The sequence below is a fragment of the Desmodus rotundus genome, chromosome 10 (genome assembly GCF_022682495.2).
Source record: "Desmodus rotundus isolate HL8 chromosome 10, HLdesRot8A.1, whole genome shotgun sequence".
In the NCBI taxonomy this organism is placed as follows: Eukaryota; Metazoa; Chordata; class Mammalia; order Chiroptera; family Phyllostomidae; genus Desmodus; species Desmodus rotundus.
This window is the reverse complement of record NC_071396.1, coordinates 35,285,041-35,303,989: the sequence shown is the minus strand read 5'-3', so window position 1 is coordinate 35,303,989 and position 18,949 is coordinate 35,285,041. Positions and strand designations below refer to the sequence as shown.

The 18,949-nt window shown below is 54.0% G+C and overlaps 1 protein-coding gene across 5 annotated transcripts; it reads right to left on the bottom strand.

Annotated features, from left to right (window-relative positions):
• Nucleotides 1-1,608: 1,608 nt before the first annotated feature.
• VPS33B (VPS33B late endosome and lysosome associated) lies at nucleotides 1,609-15,772 on the bottom strand. Of its 5 annotated transcripts, XM_045196405.3 has the most exons (24): nucleotides 15,362-15,772; nucleotides 14,049-14,107; nucleotides 12,514-12,594; nucleotides 12,072-12,133; nucleotides 10,632-10,681; nucleotides 10,465-10,553; nucleotides 9,489-9,534; nucleotides 8,527-8,621; nucleotides 8,129-8,233; nucleotides 7,362-7,458; nucleotides 7,123-7,200; nucleotides 6,869-6,942; nucleotides 6,482-6,568; nucleotides 6,203-6,293; nucleotides 5,943-6,017; nucleotides 5,634-5,698; nucleotides 5,478-5,532; nucleotides 4,502-4,548; nucleotides 3,788-3,920; nucleotides 3,166-3,239; nucleotides 2,597-2,698; nucleotides 2,339-2,414; nucleotides 2,120-2,236; nucleotides 1,609-1,945 (listed from the first exon to the last, which is right to left on the bottom strand). In XM_045196405.3, exons 3-24 carry the CDS (start codon nucleotides 12,553-12,555, stop codon nucleotides 1,866-1,868), a joined length of 1,740 nt encoding a protein of 579 aa, XP_045052340.1. In that variant the 5' UTR covers nucleotides 12,556-12,594; nucleotides 14,049-14,107; nucleotides 15,362-15,772; the 3' UTR covers nucleotides 1,609-1,865. The 5 variants fall into 5 exon arrangements, with proteins under 5 accessions (XP_045052340.1, XP_045052339.1, XP_024417530.1 ...); XM_045196404.3 differs by lacking the exon at nucleotides 14,049-14,107; XM_024561762.4 differs by lacking the exon at nucleotides 14,049-14,107 and having other exon boundaries at nucleotides 10,465-10,532.
• Nucleotides 15,773-18,949: the final 3,177 nt, after the last annotated feature.

Genomic DNA, 18,949 nt, shown 5'->3' with positions numbered 1-18,949 from the left:
CTACCAAGTCCTTTATGCTGCAGTTCTGAAGTTAAATCAAGTCACAGAATGATTCAGAGGCACTGTGAGCATGTGCTCGGCATGTAAAACACTGTGTAATGTGTGTGTAAGTGCCGGACCCTTTCACAGGGACATCCTATAACGCTACGGCCAGTGTTCAAGATGGTGGGCGCCACACACTGTAACTGCGTATTCACTCGGCCACTGAGTCTTTTTCTGACTGCCACTCGTCCTTTCTACAAACTACCAGCCCCGCCAGCAGTGACATTACTCTTGCACAAGAGCTGGACACAGCACTGTCCAAATTCCCACTAGATACTTGAGGTGTGAACCTTTCTTGGAATAGGCAGATACATCATCATCATTCTGTGCAGCGAATACTTTTGACGACCCGATACCACAGGTTCAGATCTTTCTTTTCATAAGCGGCAGTACTGCGGACGGGGGAACAGGTCGGAGGCAGAGCAATTGGGACAGTCTTGCAAAAACCTGGGCAAAGCCCTGGCTGGTGTAGCTCAGTGGATTGAGTGTCAGCCTGCAAACCAAAGGGTTGCTGGTTTGATTCCCAGTCAGGGCATATGCCTGGGTTGTGGGCCAGGCCCCCAGTAGGGGGTGCACAAGAGGCAACCACACATTGATGTTGCTCTCACTCTCTAGAAATAAATAAAAAATAAAATATTAAAAAAAAAAAAAAAAAAAAAAAAACCTGGGCAAAGAATGTAAGTACCTCTGCCAGGGGGACGGGGAGGACAGGACGAACCGGAAGCATTTAAAAACAATGGGCAGAGGCCCAGGTGAATGTGGAGGATAAGAAAAAAATCTGAGCTGCAGGATATCATTCCTCACAGAGACAAAACACGGGTGGAGGACGGCCATGCCAAGGGAATGCAGGCACAGACTTAGGTACTTAAGGTGGGGATAGGAGGTTCGGGTTGGGAGCTTCTTCCAGATGTGGCCTTTGTGGTGCCTGCGGAGCGGCCGGGTGGGAGTGCCTGTGTGGGGCTCAGTGCTGAGACGGCGGCTTGAGTTCTGGAAGGGGACAACAATGAGGGACAGAGAGGGAGGAGATGCCGCACCAGGGACAGCAGGGGAGGAATCAAAGGAGCCAAGTGCAGCCCAGGAGGCTGTGGGCGGACAGACGGTCATGGGAGCGAGTACAAGAATGTCAAGAAGGGAAGGCTGATGGCCAGTGAGATCGTGTGAGAAGAGGGCTGACGGGCAGGGTTTAGGGCACGAATATGAAAAGGTAAGCAGAAAGGACGGCCACCCTGGGGACCCTACCAGAGCACTGCCTGCCGATGCCTGAACTTGCCCTAATGGGACACAGTCCTTCATTCTGTACCAAGAAACAAAACGCTGAAAATTAAGGTGCCCCTTAGGTTGAAATAATAACAAACACTTTTTTACAGTGTAATGGGTCACGACTTCAGAGCTGGAAGCGTGCTGACTGACCATCTACGAAACCCATGTCCTCCTGTTACAGCTCAGGAGACCCCAGTGCTGGCAAGTTTCCAGGAAGAGCCGGAGCCTGGGCGACAGGAGTCCGGTCCGCAGAGCCCGTGAGCCCCACGCGGACACAGATGGAGGGGCTGCTCCAGGACTAAAAGCTACATTTCAGAGTAGAGGCTTTATTTACAGTGACACCCAAACAGGACTTAGCAGGAGATCCCCCTCCTCCTCCCTAGCCTATCAGCAAGGCCTGTGCTTCACAAACTAGACACAGAAACACCCTGGGGCGGGGAGCGGGCTCTCTCCTCTGACAGGCCCCTGAATCCCGAACAAGTTCCGAGTGGCCGGCCGGCGCTTAGCAGGGTGCTTGGGGGACACTGGTCGCAAAGCAGCGGGGAGCGCGTCTCCCAAAAGCTTCAGGCCCTCACCTCACTCATGGCCTCCATGAGGCGGGCACTGTTGGTGACTGCTGTCGTCAGGAAAATGAACCTGTACCCTGAGGAGCCAAAAGCACCAGCAGCCGTGAGTGCAAGCAGGTCAGAGGCCCCACAAGGGCCGGAGCACCGGGAACAGACACAGATGGCAGCCGAGAGGCCTCCCTGAGCGCTGCTGCCCTTTGTCCCCCACAGCCCGTCCACGAAGGCCGGCTGTCACCATCCAGTTCTCTTACCTTTCTCTCTGCCCAGGAACCGTAGGGCTGAGATCTCAGAGAAAGTGCAGCCACCTAGGAACACCACCAGGATGAGGCGCAGGGACTCGCTGGAGGCCTTGTCTTCCTTGGTCACGTCTGCATAGAGTGGCCTGGCCTCAGCTCTTTGCCAGCCCGTGAGCCCTGGGGGCACGGCCAGGACCCCCTACCTGTCCCAGCCCCACCTGCCCCAGCACGCACCTGTGAAGGCCAGCTCGCTGCAGTTGAGCAGCCGCAGCACCTCCTCCAGGCCCTGCCAGCTCCGCCGCTCCAGCACCTGGGAAGGCAGAGGCACTGTTTTCGGGGTTAAGGCAGGGCCGGGTGTAGGGAAGGAAGGTCGCCGCAGCCCAAACATCACTGTTTTTGCTAGTCACCACACGGTCACAACCTGCGACAGCCTGGGGACTGGAGAGAGCAGAGAGTGGGACACACATGGGAGTGAGGGGCACTGGCTCTGACCTGCTCGATGACGCGGCAGCTGAGGGGCACATAAGCGCCACTGAAGACATATGCCATGTCGCGTGGCACCTTCAGGTCATACTCGCCATCCACACGTGGGATCTAGAGGGCAAAGGGGACACCATGAGGCAAGTGACAGCCCAGCTCTCCACTCATTCACAGGGTCGGAGAAGAGTGACAGGTCCCTAAGAGCGGTTCTTTCTTCAACTAAAGGGAGAAGCAGCGTGACCTGCAAAGAAGACTTCTTGTCGGTGCTGCTGACTCTCCTGACTGAGTGCTCACGCTCCCTGGAGGGAAGGGTCCCCTCTGCGGGGCCCCAAGGGGACACAGGGTGCGTCTGTCACTACAGCGGCCCTTAGCCTGTTCTCTGGCATCATCAGGCACTCATTCCACATTTACTAACTGAACGAATCTGCGTGTCTTGCTTCATTAGTAAATGAAGCTCGAGTTACTGTGCTACCACAGACAGGATCTTAATATGAACAAAACGACAGAAGAGTTTCCCTGGATCCAAAGTCCCGCTCCGAGGATGGAACACCAGCCTCCCCGTCCGTCCCTGCCGCACGTACCAGATTCAGCTTCTTGCTGATGGCACGAAAGTTGCTCCTCTTGGCCAGAGAGCTGAAGGCGTCAGTGATCTTCCCTGGGGAAGGAACCTGTGCTGGGCTTTACCTGAGTCTGCGGGCTCACGGCACTGGCACAGGCCGCGCCACTTGGGAAGTGACAGGCCCGCCTCCTCCCCAACAGCAGGGCCTGTCCCTCCTCCCAGCGAGCCGCCCATAGCTGCCTGGGCCTGAGCAGCACACTCAGCAACCCCCCAACCTGTACCCATCCTCCTCCTCCTACGGGGGCCAGCTCCCTACAAAACACGGCCTACAGGGTGACCCCAGTATACTGGTCACGTGAATGGGCCGTGGGGTCAAACCGACCCGGGGTCCAATGTGACTGAGTAACAGAGGGACCTTAGACAAGCCTCTTAACCTCTTTTACAGCTTCCTCCTCTGTTAAATGAGATCAAACTCGCCTTCTCAAGGAGCTGTAACTAACGGGCTTGGCATGTGGCGAGTGTCAGTAAGTGGAAGCAGCAGTGGTGGCGGTACAGCAGGAACCAAGTTCTCCTTCCTCGCCCTCCCTCTGCCCCAGGGCACTCTGCCTGAGGAGGGGAAGGGCTTTCCTGTGCTCCCTGCTCACCTGCAGCCTTGTCTGTCACCAGCTTGCTCACTCTACTCTCCACAGCTGTCAGGGTGTCCCCAGGGGCCTGCTCGGTGAGGAGTCCCGCTCGCCGCAGGTTGGAGAAGGTCAGCAGGTGCTCGGGGCCATAGCTCTGAAGGAAACGCAGTCAGTCTCTACTGGGCGCCCACCCGGGCTCTAGCCCTGCTCAGTGACATGGAGGGAACGGCGGGGGGGGCTATGCCATCTGTGCCTTGAGGAGCTCATGCTTGTTTGCATCAAATATTTTCTCACCAGAGATAGCCAAATGCCAAACCCAGAAGAAGAAAAGCAACGTGAACTATTAACAACCAGAGAAAGTTACTGATAGAAGGATGGTGGGGACGGCCTCACCAATGAGATGAAGCTTGAGAGAAAGACCTGGAAGGGAGGCAGTTTTCATTGCCCCCCAAAGTGCTACAGTGAGGGGCAGCTGGGGGCAAGAACTTAGCACCTGGCCCAACAGCTGAATTCTGTCTCTCAGCACTGGCAGCCCACCGTGGGACCCGGGGAGAGGGTGAACCCGGCAATAGACGGGGTCTCCTTGCTGGAAGGTGACTATCCTGAGAACCACCCAGAGGGAGATAGGATGGGGACAGGGACAGGAGAGGGGCCGTGTCTTCTTTTGCCTCTTTCAAAACTGTCCAATGCCCCCCTCCACCAAGGCACCTCAGGAAGACGTTCTCCTGGCCATACCTGCAGATACTGTGTTTTCAGGGACCGGTAATCTTTGGGGATCAAACCTGAGGGTGAGGAAGACAAGACAGGTTGGTGAGCCAGCCGAGGCGCCCTAAAACATACAACCAAACCAACCAACCAACCAGCCCTCCTCCCCATGTGAAAACCCTAATCAGGAGGAAAGATGCAGTAAATGGTGTCAACCTCGCACCCTGCAGTTGATTCTAAACTGGCCCTTCGCTTGAAGCTGGCTTATTGAAGAGAAAGCCTGCATCGGAGAGGCAAGGGAGTGCCCTGAACTGAGTGCTAATCCCAGCGGGGGATGGGGCTGGGGGGGGCTGGTGTGGAAGCAGGATGAGGGGCGGGACTTCCCTGAATCTCTTCCTGGCTGTGGGCCAGATCTGCTGGGCATGTCCCACCGCTGCTGAGGAACAGGCAGGGGTCACCTAGCCCCAAAGGCCAGTCTTGGATGTGGCCCTCCACTGAGGTAAGAAGAAATGGGCCTCCAACCACAACAGAGGGGACTCACAAGATGCAGACCCCTTCTCTAGGCAGAGAGCACCCTGAAAGAATACTCCCCAGCTGGACACCTTCAACGGCAAGAGCTGGCTGCCGTCATAGGCTGGAGAACCTGGGCGTTTAGGAACGCTCATGAGCTGGCTGGCTGGCGCTTTTCCCCAGGGCCGCATCTCTACCAGAAGCCAGTGGAAGGCGGCAGAGCAGCTGGGGCAAAGACGGAGCTGCACCCCGCTCTGCGCCCCTGTAGTCCTCAGGTGTGACAGCCCGGGGCCAGAGCCAGGGGATGGACGTCATCCTTGTGAGGGCAAGGATGCTAACTGACCCTGTGGCCTGGACATGTTTTACTCCAAACAAAAAGTGGTTAATTTTACAAAGGAAAGAACCCACAAAATTGTAGGGAAGTGTCCTGTCTGGCAGGATGTCTGCTCCTCCCCCTTTGGCAGTGTCGGCCTGGGATCGTGGGCCCTGGGCTCACCGTTCTCGGTGATGGACAGAAGGCACATGAGGCGAAGGCTTTCTATAGGTGACACCTACACAGGAAGAGAGAGCCAGGGAGAGTTCAAATTCCGTAACACACGTCTGCCCCTCCCTTCCGCGGGGCTGGCCGCTGGAAATGCCAGACCCGGCCCACCTGCCGGTCGATGTGCTCTTCGATGTAGCTGGTGCTCTCGCGGATGCCGAAGCCTTCCAGCAGCGCTGTGGGTAATCACAGAACAGCCCGTCACGGGGAAGCAGCCGGCTGCCGCCCTCTATGCTAACAGGTGTCTCTCTTCCCATCTCCTTCTCCGTCCTGGTCTAAGGGACCCCTAGACTTCTAATAGGAACTGGCACTCCACACTGCCAGCATCAGCTGGAAGGAGCCAGAGGGCATCTCTTCGGGGTGGGAGGGGACGGGAGCCAGGGGCAGAAGCGAGTGCAACCAGGCCTGGCCACGAGTCACCGTGCTCCGTCTTGATGAGCTCCTGGAAGTCCTGCTTGGTTTTTTTCTTCATGATGGATTCACAGGCCCCAATATCTGCAGAGAGGATGAAAAGCCAACTGATACGTTCCTGGTTCCAGAAGGTTATTCCTTTACTGTCCGGAAGAGTAAAGATCTCAAGGCGAACTGCAGAAGCACTTCTAGCTCTGGACCAGAGGAGAGCAGCGTCTGCCAGATGAACAGGGGTCCCCTCCCCTCACCGCCTCCCAGCGGAAACCTACGCAGACTCAGCAGGCGGTGCTCCTGTTTCAGTCCCTTCAGCTCCTGGGACACGAAGTTCTTCATCTGCTTGATGTCCATGCCTCTCCGGCGCTGTGGGGAAGTCCCCCTAAGGTCACCTGTGTCTGCCCTCGGACAGGAGAACCCACTGCCCGCCCTTGGTTTCCACCGATCCAAGAGACACGTTGGGGACCCTGTCACGGTATCAGAGGGGTAGCCAGGGCAGCCTTGGGGAGGATGCTGCTGAGGAACCAGAGCAGAGGCCGGGCTCAGAGGCTCACGTCGTACTGGGCCTGCAGGTTCCGAGCCTTCTGGCTCAAGAAGCCGAAGACATTGGAGAAGTGCTCGTTACGGATCTCGCTGAACACCTGCGAGGGGCCGGGACAGCAAGAGCTAGCGCAGAGAACCGCACCTCGTGCCCTCCTACCTCGGCAACACAGTGACAGCACAGGCAGGGTGACAGGGTGCTCAGCGCGTCTGGCAACAGCAAGAGGAGTGCTGAGCTGGCAGCAAACATTTGGTGTCAAACCAGCTATGGGCTTTGGGGTGCGCTCTTAACTGGTGGGGACCCCTCTGTCCTGTGGACTCGGCCTCTCCCCGCCGGGTGGGTGCCCTCAGCCAAGCGGGAGCAGAGCCCGGGGACCCACTGCGAGTGCCCACACCCTCACCTTGTCCTCAGCATTGAGCAGCACCTTCAGGCTCTTCTCAGAGGACGTGATTTCAGGGCCAAAGTCGACACTCCCTTTGAGAGCAGAGGGGACAGCCGTGAGGTTCTGTGAGGAGCTCCTCTCTCCTACCCTTCCCAGAACTGCCATCACAGGGCCTCCAAACAATCCGCAAGCCAGGAGCACGCCCAGAGCCTGGGTCGCTGCTACCAGCTGCGTCCCCCGCAGGCGGCCCCAGGAGCTGAGGCGCCACATACCACACTTGATGCGGAAGGTGTCATCCACCAGGCCCTCGTACACCACCTGGGAGCAGAGCGCCGTCACAAAGTCCACGTCTGAAACCGAGACCCCTGGCTGTGAGGGCCTCCTGGTGCTGCCCGCCACCCGGTTCCCTCGGCGTCAGTTCAAGAGCCGCTCCCAGGCCCGAGTGTCTGCGCATTGCACATCCCCACAGCCTCTGGGGCCCGGGGACACAGGTGTGCTGAGCACCGCTCACCTCTGTCCAGCAGGAAGATGTGTCCGATTTCTGGCCTTCGGCCCTTGGTTTCACCGTCCTCCTCCTCTTCTAGCCTCCTCCACAATTCGTATGCCATCTGCCAGGGTCAAGGCATACTTTTTTCTCCTCAAACTTTTAATTTTGTTTTAATTCAACATTTTTACTTTGAGATGTTTATAGATTCATACACAGTTGTGAGGAATATGAAACATTCTTAACCTTCGGTCCCAGGCCCTCTGTAGCCCCAAACCTACAGAAGCCAACACCTTTCCGTGGGCCACTTCCCCTGGACCCCAAGAGGGGAGCAAATTTTTAAAAAGATTTTATTGCTTTTTAAAGGTAGGGGAAGGGAAGGAGAAAGAGAATGAGCAAAACATCAATGTGTGAGAGACAGCAATCAGCTGCTTCTGGCTCCCATTCCAACCAGGGACCAGGCCTGCAACCCAGGCATGTGCCCTGACCGGGAATCGAACTGGCCACCTTCTGCTTTGCAGGACGACGTCCGACTAAGTGGGCCATGCTGATCAGGACAGGAGCTAATTACCAACAATATTCCCTGTTCTGGTTCCATTTGCTCCAATCTCCCCTGTCCCCACCCACCCCCATCCCCAAGATAGAGACTCAGGAATGCTGCCCAGGACCCCTGGCTCCGGCCTTCCTGTCAGCCGCCCAAGTTCTGCTCTAAGAACAGGCCTCCTGCCACAGATGCCCCGGACAACCCATGGTGGGGTGGGAACAGGGGACGTGGGGGCCCTGCCAGCACTCACCTTGGCGCATCTGCCAATGCCATAGCAGTTGGGGAAGGGGCCATAGAGGGTGCTGAGAAGGTGCAAGGCCTGCGCCACTGTGTTGATCCAGCGCTGGTCTCCTTCCTGCAGGGACCACAGGGGCCACAGAGGTGGAGGCCAACCCGACAGACGGACCTGGCAAGTGCTGGCCCTGGCGCTCTGGGGCAAGAGGCAGGCTGTGGGGACACTTGAGGGAGTTCACTCTGACTGTCCCCAAAGGAAGTCCCATGCCCGCTAATTAGGGGCACTCAATCTCCCGATCACTGTCACACACAATCGTGGGAGTCGGATGAAAGTACATCAGTATTGCCAGCCCACTGGACCCCTGCTTGTCCCCTCCCATCGACGATGCCAAGACCCAAGGGCCCGCCATTTACCAGGAAATAATCCCTGAAAAACTCTGGTAGCTCCATGCTCAGCAGATCCACATCGAGAGGCAGCAGAGAGAAGGCCCATTCGTCACAGCTCACATCTGTGGGCACAGAGAGCCTCAGCCTCCCTGCAGAAGGCACGTGGTGCCGTGCACTCGGGCACGCACACTGGCCAGCCGTGCAAAGGCACCGGAGCACATGCACATGCCTGGGCTGCGATAAGCACAGCTGCTGGAGGACGAGTAAGCCACAGCCTGAGGCCCAAAGGAGCCCAGAGTCTGGTAACCAATGAGACACATGCACAACAGCCTGTCACGTGAAGTGATGTGATCAGGGGGCTGTTTTCCTTAAGAGTCCTGGCCAGGAACACCGAGGAAACAGGCAGTCACAGTGTGGTAGGCCCTGACTGAAAGGCGCCCACGGGCAGGCACTAGGCTGGGCACTGGGGGCGCAGGGGGAAAGAATGAACATGCGCCCCCAATCTCCTGGGCAGATTCTGACATCTAGTAGGAGACACGCACCAGACAGACATAATTACAGCTGGCCGCAGAGAACGAGAACAGCGGTCCCTGCGCACAAACACTGCAGGGTGTAAGCTCTAACTGGGGTGCAGGAAAGAACCCTCCGGAAGTGACATTGAGGCTTAGACTCTAATAAGATCAGGGTGGGGAAAAAGCGCAGGGTGGGGACCATTCCAGCCACTGCAGGATGTGCTGCAGGGAGGGCCACCACTAGGTAGGGTTGCATGGAGAATGCAGTAAGGAACACTCCAGGGAGGGAGGGCACAGCTTCTCTTGGGGGCGTCTTGGAGGGAAGGACAGAGCGTGCCCTCCCACTATCCCCCTGCTCCCATCCTCAGGGACGCTCCTCCTGCTGGGCCAACAGGAATGCGACAGAACGGGAGGGGATGGGGAAGGACAATTATTCCTTCTGCATCTGCTGCCCCGTCACTCACGCTCTCCTCTCACCTCCAAAGATCCCCTCCTCCTCCAGCACCATCTCGCAGGCATAGAACTGTGGGAGGAAAGGAGGCCGATCAGCAACCAGCGCTCCCTGCCCTTGCTGTCCTCTACGGTCCCCGATGAGGACAGCAGCTGCTGAACCCCACAGGAGGACCCAGACGCTTAGGTCAAGAAACCACTAGAATCACGAGCCTAATGCTGAGCTTCCCTGTCACCCATTTCGTGTACGCGTGGAGTGTGCTGATCAGCACAGCTCTGCAATGGAGAAGGCGCTCCAGCTATCAGGGGAGGGCAGTCCTGCAGGCAGGGAGGGGGAGGGCAGGACAGCTACAGAAGGTGGGGGTGAGAGCAGTGGGGTAGAGAGAGGGCGCTCTGGTTGGGACATGTCTATGGGACCCCTGGAGGCACAGCCTTGGGGGTCAGTGGCACACATGTGCATTTAAAGTGGGTGGCCTGTCCAGGAAAGGAGGACGCAGGCGGAAAAGAGAGCCCACGACCAGGCCCAAGGGACCTAGCCCGGCTCTGCCACCTCACTGTGTGGCCGTGGGCTTCAGCTCACACCAGCTGGGGTGCAGTCACACGGTCTCTGCCCTGTGTGAGGAAAGGCCGAGCACAGGGAGTCCACAGTTCAGCAGATTTCTTATGGAGGGGCTGCAGTGGGAAAGCCACTGAAAAGCCCGAGGGTCGTCGGCCGCTCCTGCGCAGGAGTCAGTGCTAGCAGGAAAACACAGCAGGTTGCACTCTGGGGCTCAGTCTTCTCATGTGACTTGTGTGGGGGCCACCTCTCAGTCCCCAGTCCACATTTGGGGCAGTCTGGTGACAGGCCCTCTGCTAAGCAGTCAGCTTTATGCTAATGAGACAGTGACAGGTGCTTGTTCAGTCGCACGTAACTTGCTTCGAGGGAGATGGAGCTGTTGGCCCTCATCCCTTCCTAGTCCTGAATCCCATCTGCCCTCGGGCTCTCCCACCAGGATCCACTCACCTTCTGAGGGCTGAAGATCACTTTGTATTTTCGGGTCCGGCCGGCCAGCTTGTCAGCATTGACGAGACCTACGACAGAGGGAATTCGACCCAGAAAGCCACGGGCCCCGTGTTAATGAGGAGCGAGGAGGCAGGTGTCCCCGCCCCGCCCATGGCCCGCATACTCACTGGCAATGTACTGCACGTTCTTGATGCGGGGTCTGACCAGGAAGCACAGTCTGGAGAGAGAAGGGGCCAAACTCAGGGAGGAAAGGTCATGAGGTTGGCGATGGCACCAACTAAAACTGACACAACGCCACCTCTTCCACCGTCCGCTCCTCTCAACAGGCCCACAGGTCTCAGCCTCGCCACAACTGGGCCCCTTGCGGGGACAGGGACACTGTGCTCGGCGGGGGACACTATCTGGCCCTATGGGGCACCCAGGAGTTCCTATTCCCAAATAACTTACAATCTACCAGGCAAAACAGGACGCAAATATGTATAAAGTGTCAAAGAAGTGTTAAAAACCGTTGGAGAGCATTATGCTAAGTGAAATAAGCCAGGCGGTGAGGGACAAATACCATATTATCTCACCTTTAACTGGAACATAATCAACAAAAGAAAAAAGCAAACCAGAGACACTGAAGTTAAGAACAATCTAACAGTAGCCAGAGGGGAGTGGGAAGGGGACAGTGGGGAGAGGGGATTACAAGAACTACTATAAAGGACACATGGACAAAACCAAGGGGGAGGGTGCAGGCGGGGGTGGGAGGTGGGTTCGGATGGGGTGGAGGGATGGGGAGAAAATGCAGACAACTGTAATTGAATAACAATAAAAATTTTAAAAAACACCATACAAAAGGTATATAAAATGTTTTTGAATTGGTGTTCAATAATGCATTCCCCATGTATCCTGGAGAGTTTTTCCTCTAAGGGAGGATGTGCATTACTTAAGATTGAGAAATATTAAAAAGAAAAACAAAAACCAGACAGCAGGTAGTGTGTGACTGTGTTAAGAGAATAGGACCGATACCCAACACCCTGGAAATCCAGGAGTGGGGCCCCCTGGAGGAGGTGGAGCAGCCTCTGAAGGCTGGGTACTGTTTTCGGGAGCAGCAATGATGGGAGGGCATCTCGGGCAGTGTGGATGGAGTGGTCAAGAGGGCGAAGGCACATGTGCGGAGCTGGGAAGCACATGCCAGCCCGTATCCAGCAGAGGCCTGGCCGGAAAGGCAACGTGAGGCCCCACTGGAGACACCCTTGGCTTCTGCAATGAGCAATTTGGACTTTACTCAGAAAGAAAGGGAAGACTTTCTGGTTCTTGAGAAGAGCGCAGTGACGATATTTTGAAAGTGTCATCTGGTCAGAGATGGCAGACTGGGTTAGAGACGGCAGATTGGGTCAGAGAGAGAAGGCGGCAAGGGAGGGAGAGGCTGCAGAAGGGGAGACCGATGAAGGGGCCGAGGTGGAACCTCACACGCAACTGTGAAAGAGCAGGGCAGGGAACCATATCGCAAACATCCCAGGGCCAGATCTCAGCCAGGGACTCATCAGGGACAAGCATGCAGGGACAAGCGTGCAGGGACAGCCTCCGGCTTGGAGTCCAATTCGGCTCCCCCACGCACTCACTGTTCACTGGAGCTCAGGGCTGGCCTGTTCTCCACCTTGTACAGCTTGTCTACTTCGTGTTGCTGCAGAGAGAACCCAACAAGACAAGGGACATGGGGCGCTTGGAACCCCACAGCTTGATGTAAACCCAGAGGACTGGCCACCTATTTATGCTGATTCAGGAAATCCAGCTGTCTGCCTGCCAACCACGCACTGAACCTTCCTCAAACTGTCCACAGAAAAACCAAAAACAAAACACCAAAAACAATGTGGACAACCGCAGCGACCCTGCCCCCCCCCGTGCCCCCCTCCCCCCTCCCCGCCGCCCCCAGCACCCAATCCGGCTACCCTCTCTGTACCCTGTGAGGGTGGTCACTCCTCAGTAATTTGTGCTGTTCGTCAAAAGAAAACTGCTTAATGAGGGAGGCGTGGCCTGAGCCCACCTGGAAGAAAGGGCGGGTACCTTCAGAATAGAGACATTGGCAATTCGATCCAAAGGGCTCATGAGGTCTGCCTCGATGAACAGGTCCTTTCTCCCTGGAAGCTGAAGGAGACACAGTATCCTGGGCCACTCCCAGGTCACACAAGCTCCCTCCCCGGTGGGAGCTCACGCGCCCGCAGTGAACAGAAGCACGGTCTCTGGGCAGGAAGGGCCGAGACGTCTTCTACCCCAGTGCCTTGTTTGTTGCTGCTTTGTACCCACAGAGCACGTTTCTCTATGTGGTCACCTGTTTTGTCTGCTCATTTTCTGTACCAGCAGGAAAATACCTCACCTTCTTTCTGAGGCTCACCCCTTGTCCCTTAGCCCTCCAACTCAGCCTGTGACCTTGTCCTTCGTCACTGCCCCTCTTCACCACTGTGTCTCCCAATAATCCCAGTCCTGCTGGACAAAGGCAAAGAAAACCAAACCCCACCTGGCATTCTGCAACTCCTTGAGCTGCCAAATCTCTTTTTAAGTAGCTTTTTTCTTGTAAGTACAAAACCACTCCCCCACCCCAGATCCCCGTCACCTGATTCCAGCATCACCACTCCTAATGAGGCTGTCATCTGGCTGGGGGAAGGAAAGGTCACACTGAGTGGCAAGGGGAAGGAACTTAGTGCAAGTTTCCTCTCAGTGAGGCCTTGACAAGTGGGGCGGGCGCTGGCAGTGACACGGCAAGGGGGCAACCCAGCGAAGCCCGGGGAAAGGGAACAGGCGGAACGGTAAGAGCAAAGCAGGCAGTTCAGTGTGGCTGGCGCACAGGCACGTGGAGGGCAGCGGTTCTCAACCCCGATGTAAGGGAGTCTCGCAAACAGTCGTCTAGAATTGGGCCTGACCCCAAATGCCAGGCTAGAGAGTTTGGAGTTGACCCTGTACGGAACAGGGAAAACAGGAAGCTCTTGTGCACTGAAGCCTCCTTTTCCGTGAGCTGGGTCTGGGAACTGTGGGTAAAGTAGGCTGGAGACAGGGGAACCTGGAGGAAGAGCCCGGTTATAGGGTTAATGCGACAGTCCTAGCAGCTCAAGCATGTGGCGGTGAGCGAGGACCTGAGTTAGGCTGGCTGATGGTGTGAACAAAACAGGTTCTTTACAAGACACATGGAATGTGTAACAGAATTTTTTAAATAACTGAAAGAAATGAACTGTGTTAACAATGCTTGCATCTAAGTGATTTTTTCTTTGTACTTTCCTTTATCTTGTATGTTTCCCATACTGTGTAAATACTGCTTTATAATCACTATATTTTAAGAAGTCAGGCAGAAGGAAATGTCCAAAGGACTCAGTAACTGGTTCAGTCAAGTATGGGGGGGAAGGAGAGTTAAAGCCGACTCTGAGAGTTCACGGCTGAACAGTAGTGCCCACTGACAAGGACTAAGAAAAGTTAGTTTGAAAAGGATGTCATTGCACTGGGATCCACTTGGCCATGCTGAGTCGCCCTTGTGGCACTCGTCCCCACCAGCGCTGCATTTACAAGTTCCTCTCCTTGGTCTCATTTACTCTCTTCCCTGTGGCTCTCACCTGGGACAGTGGCTTTAACTAGCACCTCTTCAATTCCTCACATCTGTTGAGAGAATTTCCTGTGCAAATCAGGGCACAGAAAAGTGAAATAAAACATGGCCCTGGATCCCCCCCCCCCCTCCCCCGAGGTTCTCCAAAGTCCCCATCTCCACCCTGGCTGCAGCTCTCCGGTTCCATCTGCTGGATGGCACAAGCAGCAGTTCCTACCAGCTCTTACCGTCACCCTATCCAAACCCAAACTAAGGAACTTTCCCCACCAAACCTGTTCCTCTTTCTAATTCTTTTGTTCATTTCCATTCAATGTCCATGCAACAAATATTTATCAAGTACGAGCCACGTGCCTGACTCTCACAAGGTGTACAGTGTTAAACAAAACAGACACGTTCCATCCTCAAGGATCTTTCAAGCTATCTGGAAGCATGGACATTAAAAAAACTATGTATGTAACAATTCTATTTGCAATTATAATAGCAGCATCACTTTCCTATTAACTCATGTTTAAAATCTCCAGCTCAGCTTTGCTTCTCAACCTTTACAACCAATCAGCAAGTCTTTGAATCTTCTTCCACGGTGACTTAAAACTCCATTATTTCCCTCCGTTCCCAGGGTCACTAATTTTGGATGGGCCTTTACTACCTCAGTCTGACCTATGGTCTCCAAATTGCCCTTGTGCTTGGCCATTTACCCGCCTCCTCTCATGGCTATGAGAATCACCTTCAAGTACAGCTTCGTGCCACAAAGGGGGGCGGGAGGAGTCCTTCAGTGGCTGCCTACTGTGTAATGTGTGATCACGATCTCCCCTGTAAATGCCTCATCCTTCCCCAGTTCCTCAACTTTGCTCCTACCAATTTCCCGGGAACGTGGTCTCCCATCTCCAAGAAAAATATGCTTATTCTTCACGTTCCAGCTCGTTGAAACTCCTAGATCACTGCAGTTAGAAATGACTGTGTATCCTCAATGCAGCCATTCACTCGCTATCACTCCCTCACCACAGGATACGCTGTGTGTGGCCATTCGTGTTTCATACGGCTCCTCCTGGAGTGTGGGCTCCCTAAGAGATGTCTTAACCACCTTTCCTTCCCAGTGATGCCTGTCACCAGTGCTGTATCCCTTGCCTCTATGGGAAAAAGGTGTGTTCCATGGACTCTGGCCAGGTCCCAGGTTTTCCTCCCTGGTGCTTCATTTCGGGCCTGCCCCAGAAGCTCCAAGGACAACACGAAAGGCCAAGAAAGAACAAGCTCAAGGGGAGTCAGCCAGGAAGAACCACGCGTCCAGTGCGCGCAGCAAAGGCCCCCGGCGCGGCGGGCACTGACCTGCTCCAGCAGGTAGATGAGCTGGTCTCGGGCTAGCCTCTTGAGCATGGAGAAGTCAGGCAGCTCCGGGGCGTCCGGCCGATGGGGGAAAGCCATGGCGGCGGGGTGTCAGAAGGGGTTCTCGCCCTCCGCTCACAGGGCTGGCAGCAGCCCCGGGTAAGCGCAGGGTGGCTCTCCTTCAGGCCTGGGCACGGACTTCGAAAGAGCCCCCGAAGGGGCCCTCGCTCTTCAGCTGCGCTTGAGGAACGAATGGCCACCTCCGCCGCCTCAGGTTACCCTCGTCTCAGGCCTGCAGCCACAGCGTCCCGACCCAGCCCTAACAGCACCCCGCTGCGCGTCAGCAGCGGGATTTCAGTCCTCGCTGCTGCAGAGAACCCCGCCTCCCGGCCCACAGGAGAGACTTCCGGCAGTTCCGGAAGTCCTCCTCCCCGGACGGTACCTTGGCGTATATAGGAAATGGACGGTGTCTTGGAAGAGACATTTCAAAACGGAATTCAGCGCCTCAAAGGTCAAGTCTCATTTCTGACCAGAGGGGTGTGCTCCTATGATAAAACTAGTGTTTAAGGGCACATTCGATTCTCCTAGCTCACTAAAGCAAGGTTTAGGCACTTGCTCGATTTTCAGAACTTCGTACACTGGGTGAAACCAACCGGAGACTGAAGAGCGCTGATCGTGGGGATCTTGACTGTCAATCAAACCTACTCCTCTTAGGGGCGTGCGGCAGCTCTCTGGCTTCCGAGGTGCATGCGAGACTCGGAGAGTTGGGGAGTGGGATTGGGTTGGGGAGGGAAATGACAACGCGTTAGGATCCAATGGCAGCTAAAAGTCCCGCCGGCTGTGACCTTTGGATACCAGGGTTTTGATTCATTAATGCCCTTCATGGGAAAATGGGTTGATAAGCTATGACGTATTCATAAAAACAAGTGAATAAATGAAAGAAGCCAGAACGAGGGAGGCATTTGTGTGACGCCGCTTACGTAAAGTTCTAGAACAGGACAAACTAATCTGTGTTGAAAAAAATTCAGAAAAGTGCTTCATTTTGGGATGATAACTGGAAAGAGAAATTAGGTAATTTTCAGGGAGGATGGTAATTATATCTACCTATTTGGTGGGGAGGACTTAAAGACTCATAAGGAATAGATCCTGCTGACAATAGCCTGAACTCAGTAATCAATGGTAACATCACACCCTCATCTCCTGCACAGGTGAGTAGGAAGTGCAGAGCACCACCCATTGCCAACACTCTGACATGATCAAGCCTCAAGACGAGCTATGAGTTCATAGGAAATGTAGAGGGTAATGAGAACATGTTAGAAGACGCCATCACCAGGATGAAATCAAATGCAGGAAGTTATACGGGACAAATGACCTGTCAAGCAGTGAGGGGAATAAAGCAGAAGGGGAAACCACTTCAGAATAAGAGGCTTCTGGAACACATCAACACAACGCACTGTTGCATGGATCCTGAGTCAAAGGAATAAACCATAAAAGCCATTTGTGAAACAGTAGGAGTACCGTCATGATACTAGCTGAAATTAAGGAATTACTAAAACAAGTTACAGTAATGGTGTATATATCCATGTTAAATAGGAGTCCTTGGCTCTTTGAGACGTAGATGAAACATGATGTCTGGAATTTATTTTAAGCCAGGGGTAAATGTGCAGCAAGTGCAGGATAACGAAGAGATTGGCCACATGTTCAATGTTAAAGCTGGGTGATGGGTACACAGGGGTTCATTCTGTTACAATAGTCTCCCTACTTTTGTATATTTGAAAAATTCTGTAAGATCAAGTAAAAAACTACTTCCGTGCTCGCACTGGGCTTCAAGAGTTCATCTAGCATTTGATACTGAGCTTTTCTCCCTCCACCCTCTCTTTGTTGGATTGAATCTCAGCTGCAGAAAGGCCGAGGCTGCCCAGGACAGATGAGACACACTGGCTCCAGAGCATGGGGACTTAAATCCCTTCTGTTGTCATTTATCAGCCTCTTGAGCTTGGCCCCCAGGTTTCTCCGAGATGTCCACTCTACTCACAGCTGCTTTTTCTCCAGGTCAAGCAGAACCTTGCCATCTGCTGCTCCCTCCACCAGACACTGCACCTGTGCCCCTGCGGGTTAGAATCCAAGGCACATTGACAGGAGGGAGCTCAGGCCTTGTTGACTGCTATCTGCATGGGAGGCTGCAAAAGGGTGAAAGGCGAGGCTTTCTGCCGCTGTGGACTGGCTGTCTGGTATCAGGTTCCCCAACCATTTCTTCACCCCTGTTAAAACCTATCCTGGGGGGGCTGGAACTGCGGCAACACAGACGTCTCCTGCCCTTGTGCAGTCTACATTCGATCGGGTGGGTAATCACAGATACAGTGGTAGTATTTTTCAAATACTGGGGAAGATTAAACAGGCTGTGGTGATAGAACTTGAAGATGCTTGAGATCTGGTCATCAGGGAAAACCTACGAAAGTAACATTTGACCTGAGTCCTGAATGACAAGGAGCCAACCATGTGAAAACCTGGGGACGAAGAATCAGGAAGGGCAAAAGCCTCAGACCGACACGTGCAAGAATGGGAAGATTCAAGCTTAGTGAACTGTAGCAGAGGATGAGGTAAATGGAATACCTATCCCAGTTTGTAACGACAGCTAAAATTTTCCATAGCCCGCTGGGGAGCGGGCACGGACAAATGATTTGCACGACTTAGAACCGCAAATTTAAAGTCAAAAAGCATCTTGCACCTCTTAAACGACTGAAAGGTTCTAACGGCAAATGACCATATTCTTTTAAAATTGTAACATTGATAAGCTTTTACTAGAAACTACCAAGACCAGCGAGAACAAGGCCTTTGTCCGCCCAATGATGCGTTACCAACATCTGGATTTCCTGTGATTGGCAGGTGATAAGGCCATTTAAACCGAACAAATGCTCTAGTTAGCAGTAAGCAACGATATTATAATGGCTGTTCATGACATTGGAAATAGGAAGGTTTCACAAACAGGCCATCAATAAACAGGCTTGGAATATCAGTTAAACACCCTGCATATATTTAAGCTCTGAATAATCAATCTTTGCTGTAAATTGTTAAAATGAGCCATGGTTGAAAACTGCCACTGGGTTCCTGCTGCTTGCACGTCTCATTCCATCTCTACGACAATCTTTGTTATAAAAAAAAAAAAAGTGTCTCCAATTTTAAAGGCCTTGAGTTAAGGACCAAACCTGGGTTCAAGTACTAGTAGTCATGTGCCTTAGGCATATCCGCATTCCTTTGAGATGGTGCCATTTGTTAAAAGGGGCCTGTTATCTGTTCTTGCCTCCATCATAACACGCTCACCAAGATGTGAAAACCTGAAAAGGTACTGCTTTAAGTTTTTGAAAGGGATTGGAGATGAGGGCCCCAAACCCTTTGCCTACTTTGCATTTAAAAAAATCAAACCCCACACACATCTTGATCTTCTATAACCTTAGCAACTAAGAAAAAATCTTGTCCTTTTTACCTGTCAAATTCCAACGCTGAGCAGTGACCCAGAGCTCTCTGCTGGGGGTTCCTCTGGCCCCATCTCCCTACCAATGTTCAATGACAAGGGACCCTTTGCCTCTTCCC

What these genes read in the sequence shown, in the direction of transcription:
- VPS33B (XM_045196403.3), bottom strand. Translation starts at nt 15,457, where the DNA reads ATGGCTTTCCCCCATCGGCCGGACGCCCCGGAGCTGCCTGACTTCTCC. An exon ending in TTTTCAGGGATTATTTCCTG is followed by an intron (nt 8,234 to 8,526) that starts GTAAATGGCGGG and finishes TGGTCCCTGCAG; the next exon opens with GAAGGAGACCAGCGCTGGAT. An exon ending in GCACCGCCTGCTGAGTCTGC is followed by an intron (nt 6,018 to 6,202) that starts GTAGGTTTCCGC and finishes TCCTCTCTGCAG; the next exon opens with ATATTGGGGCCTGTGAATCC.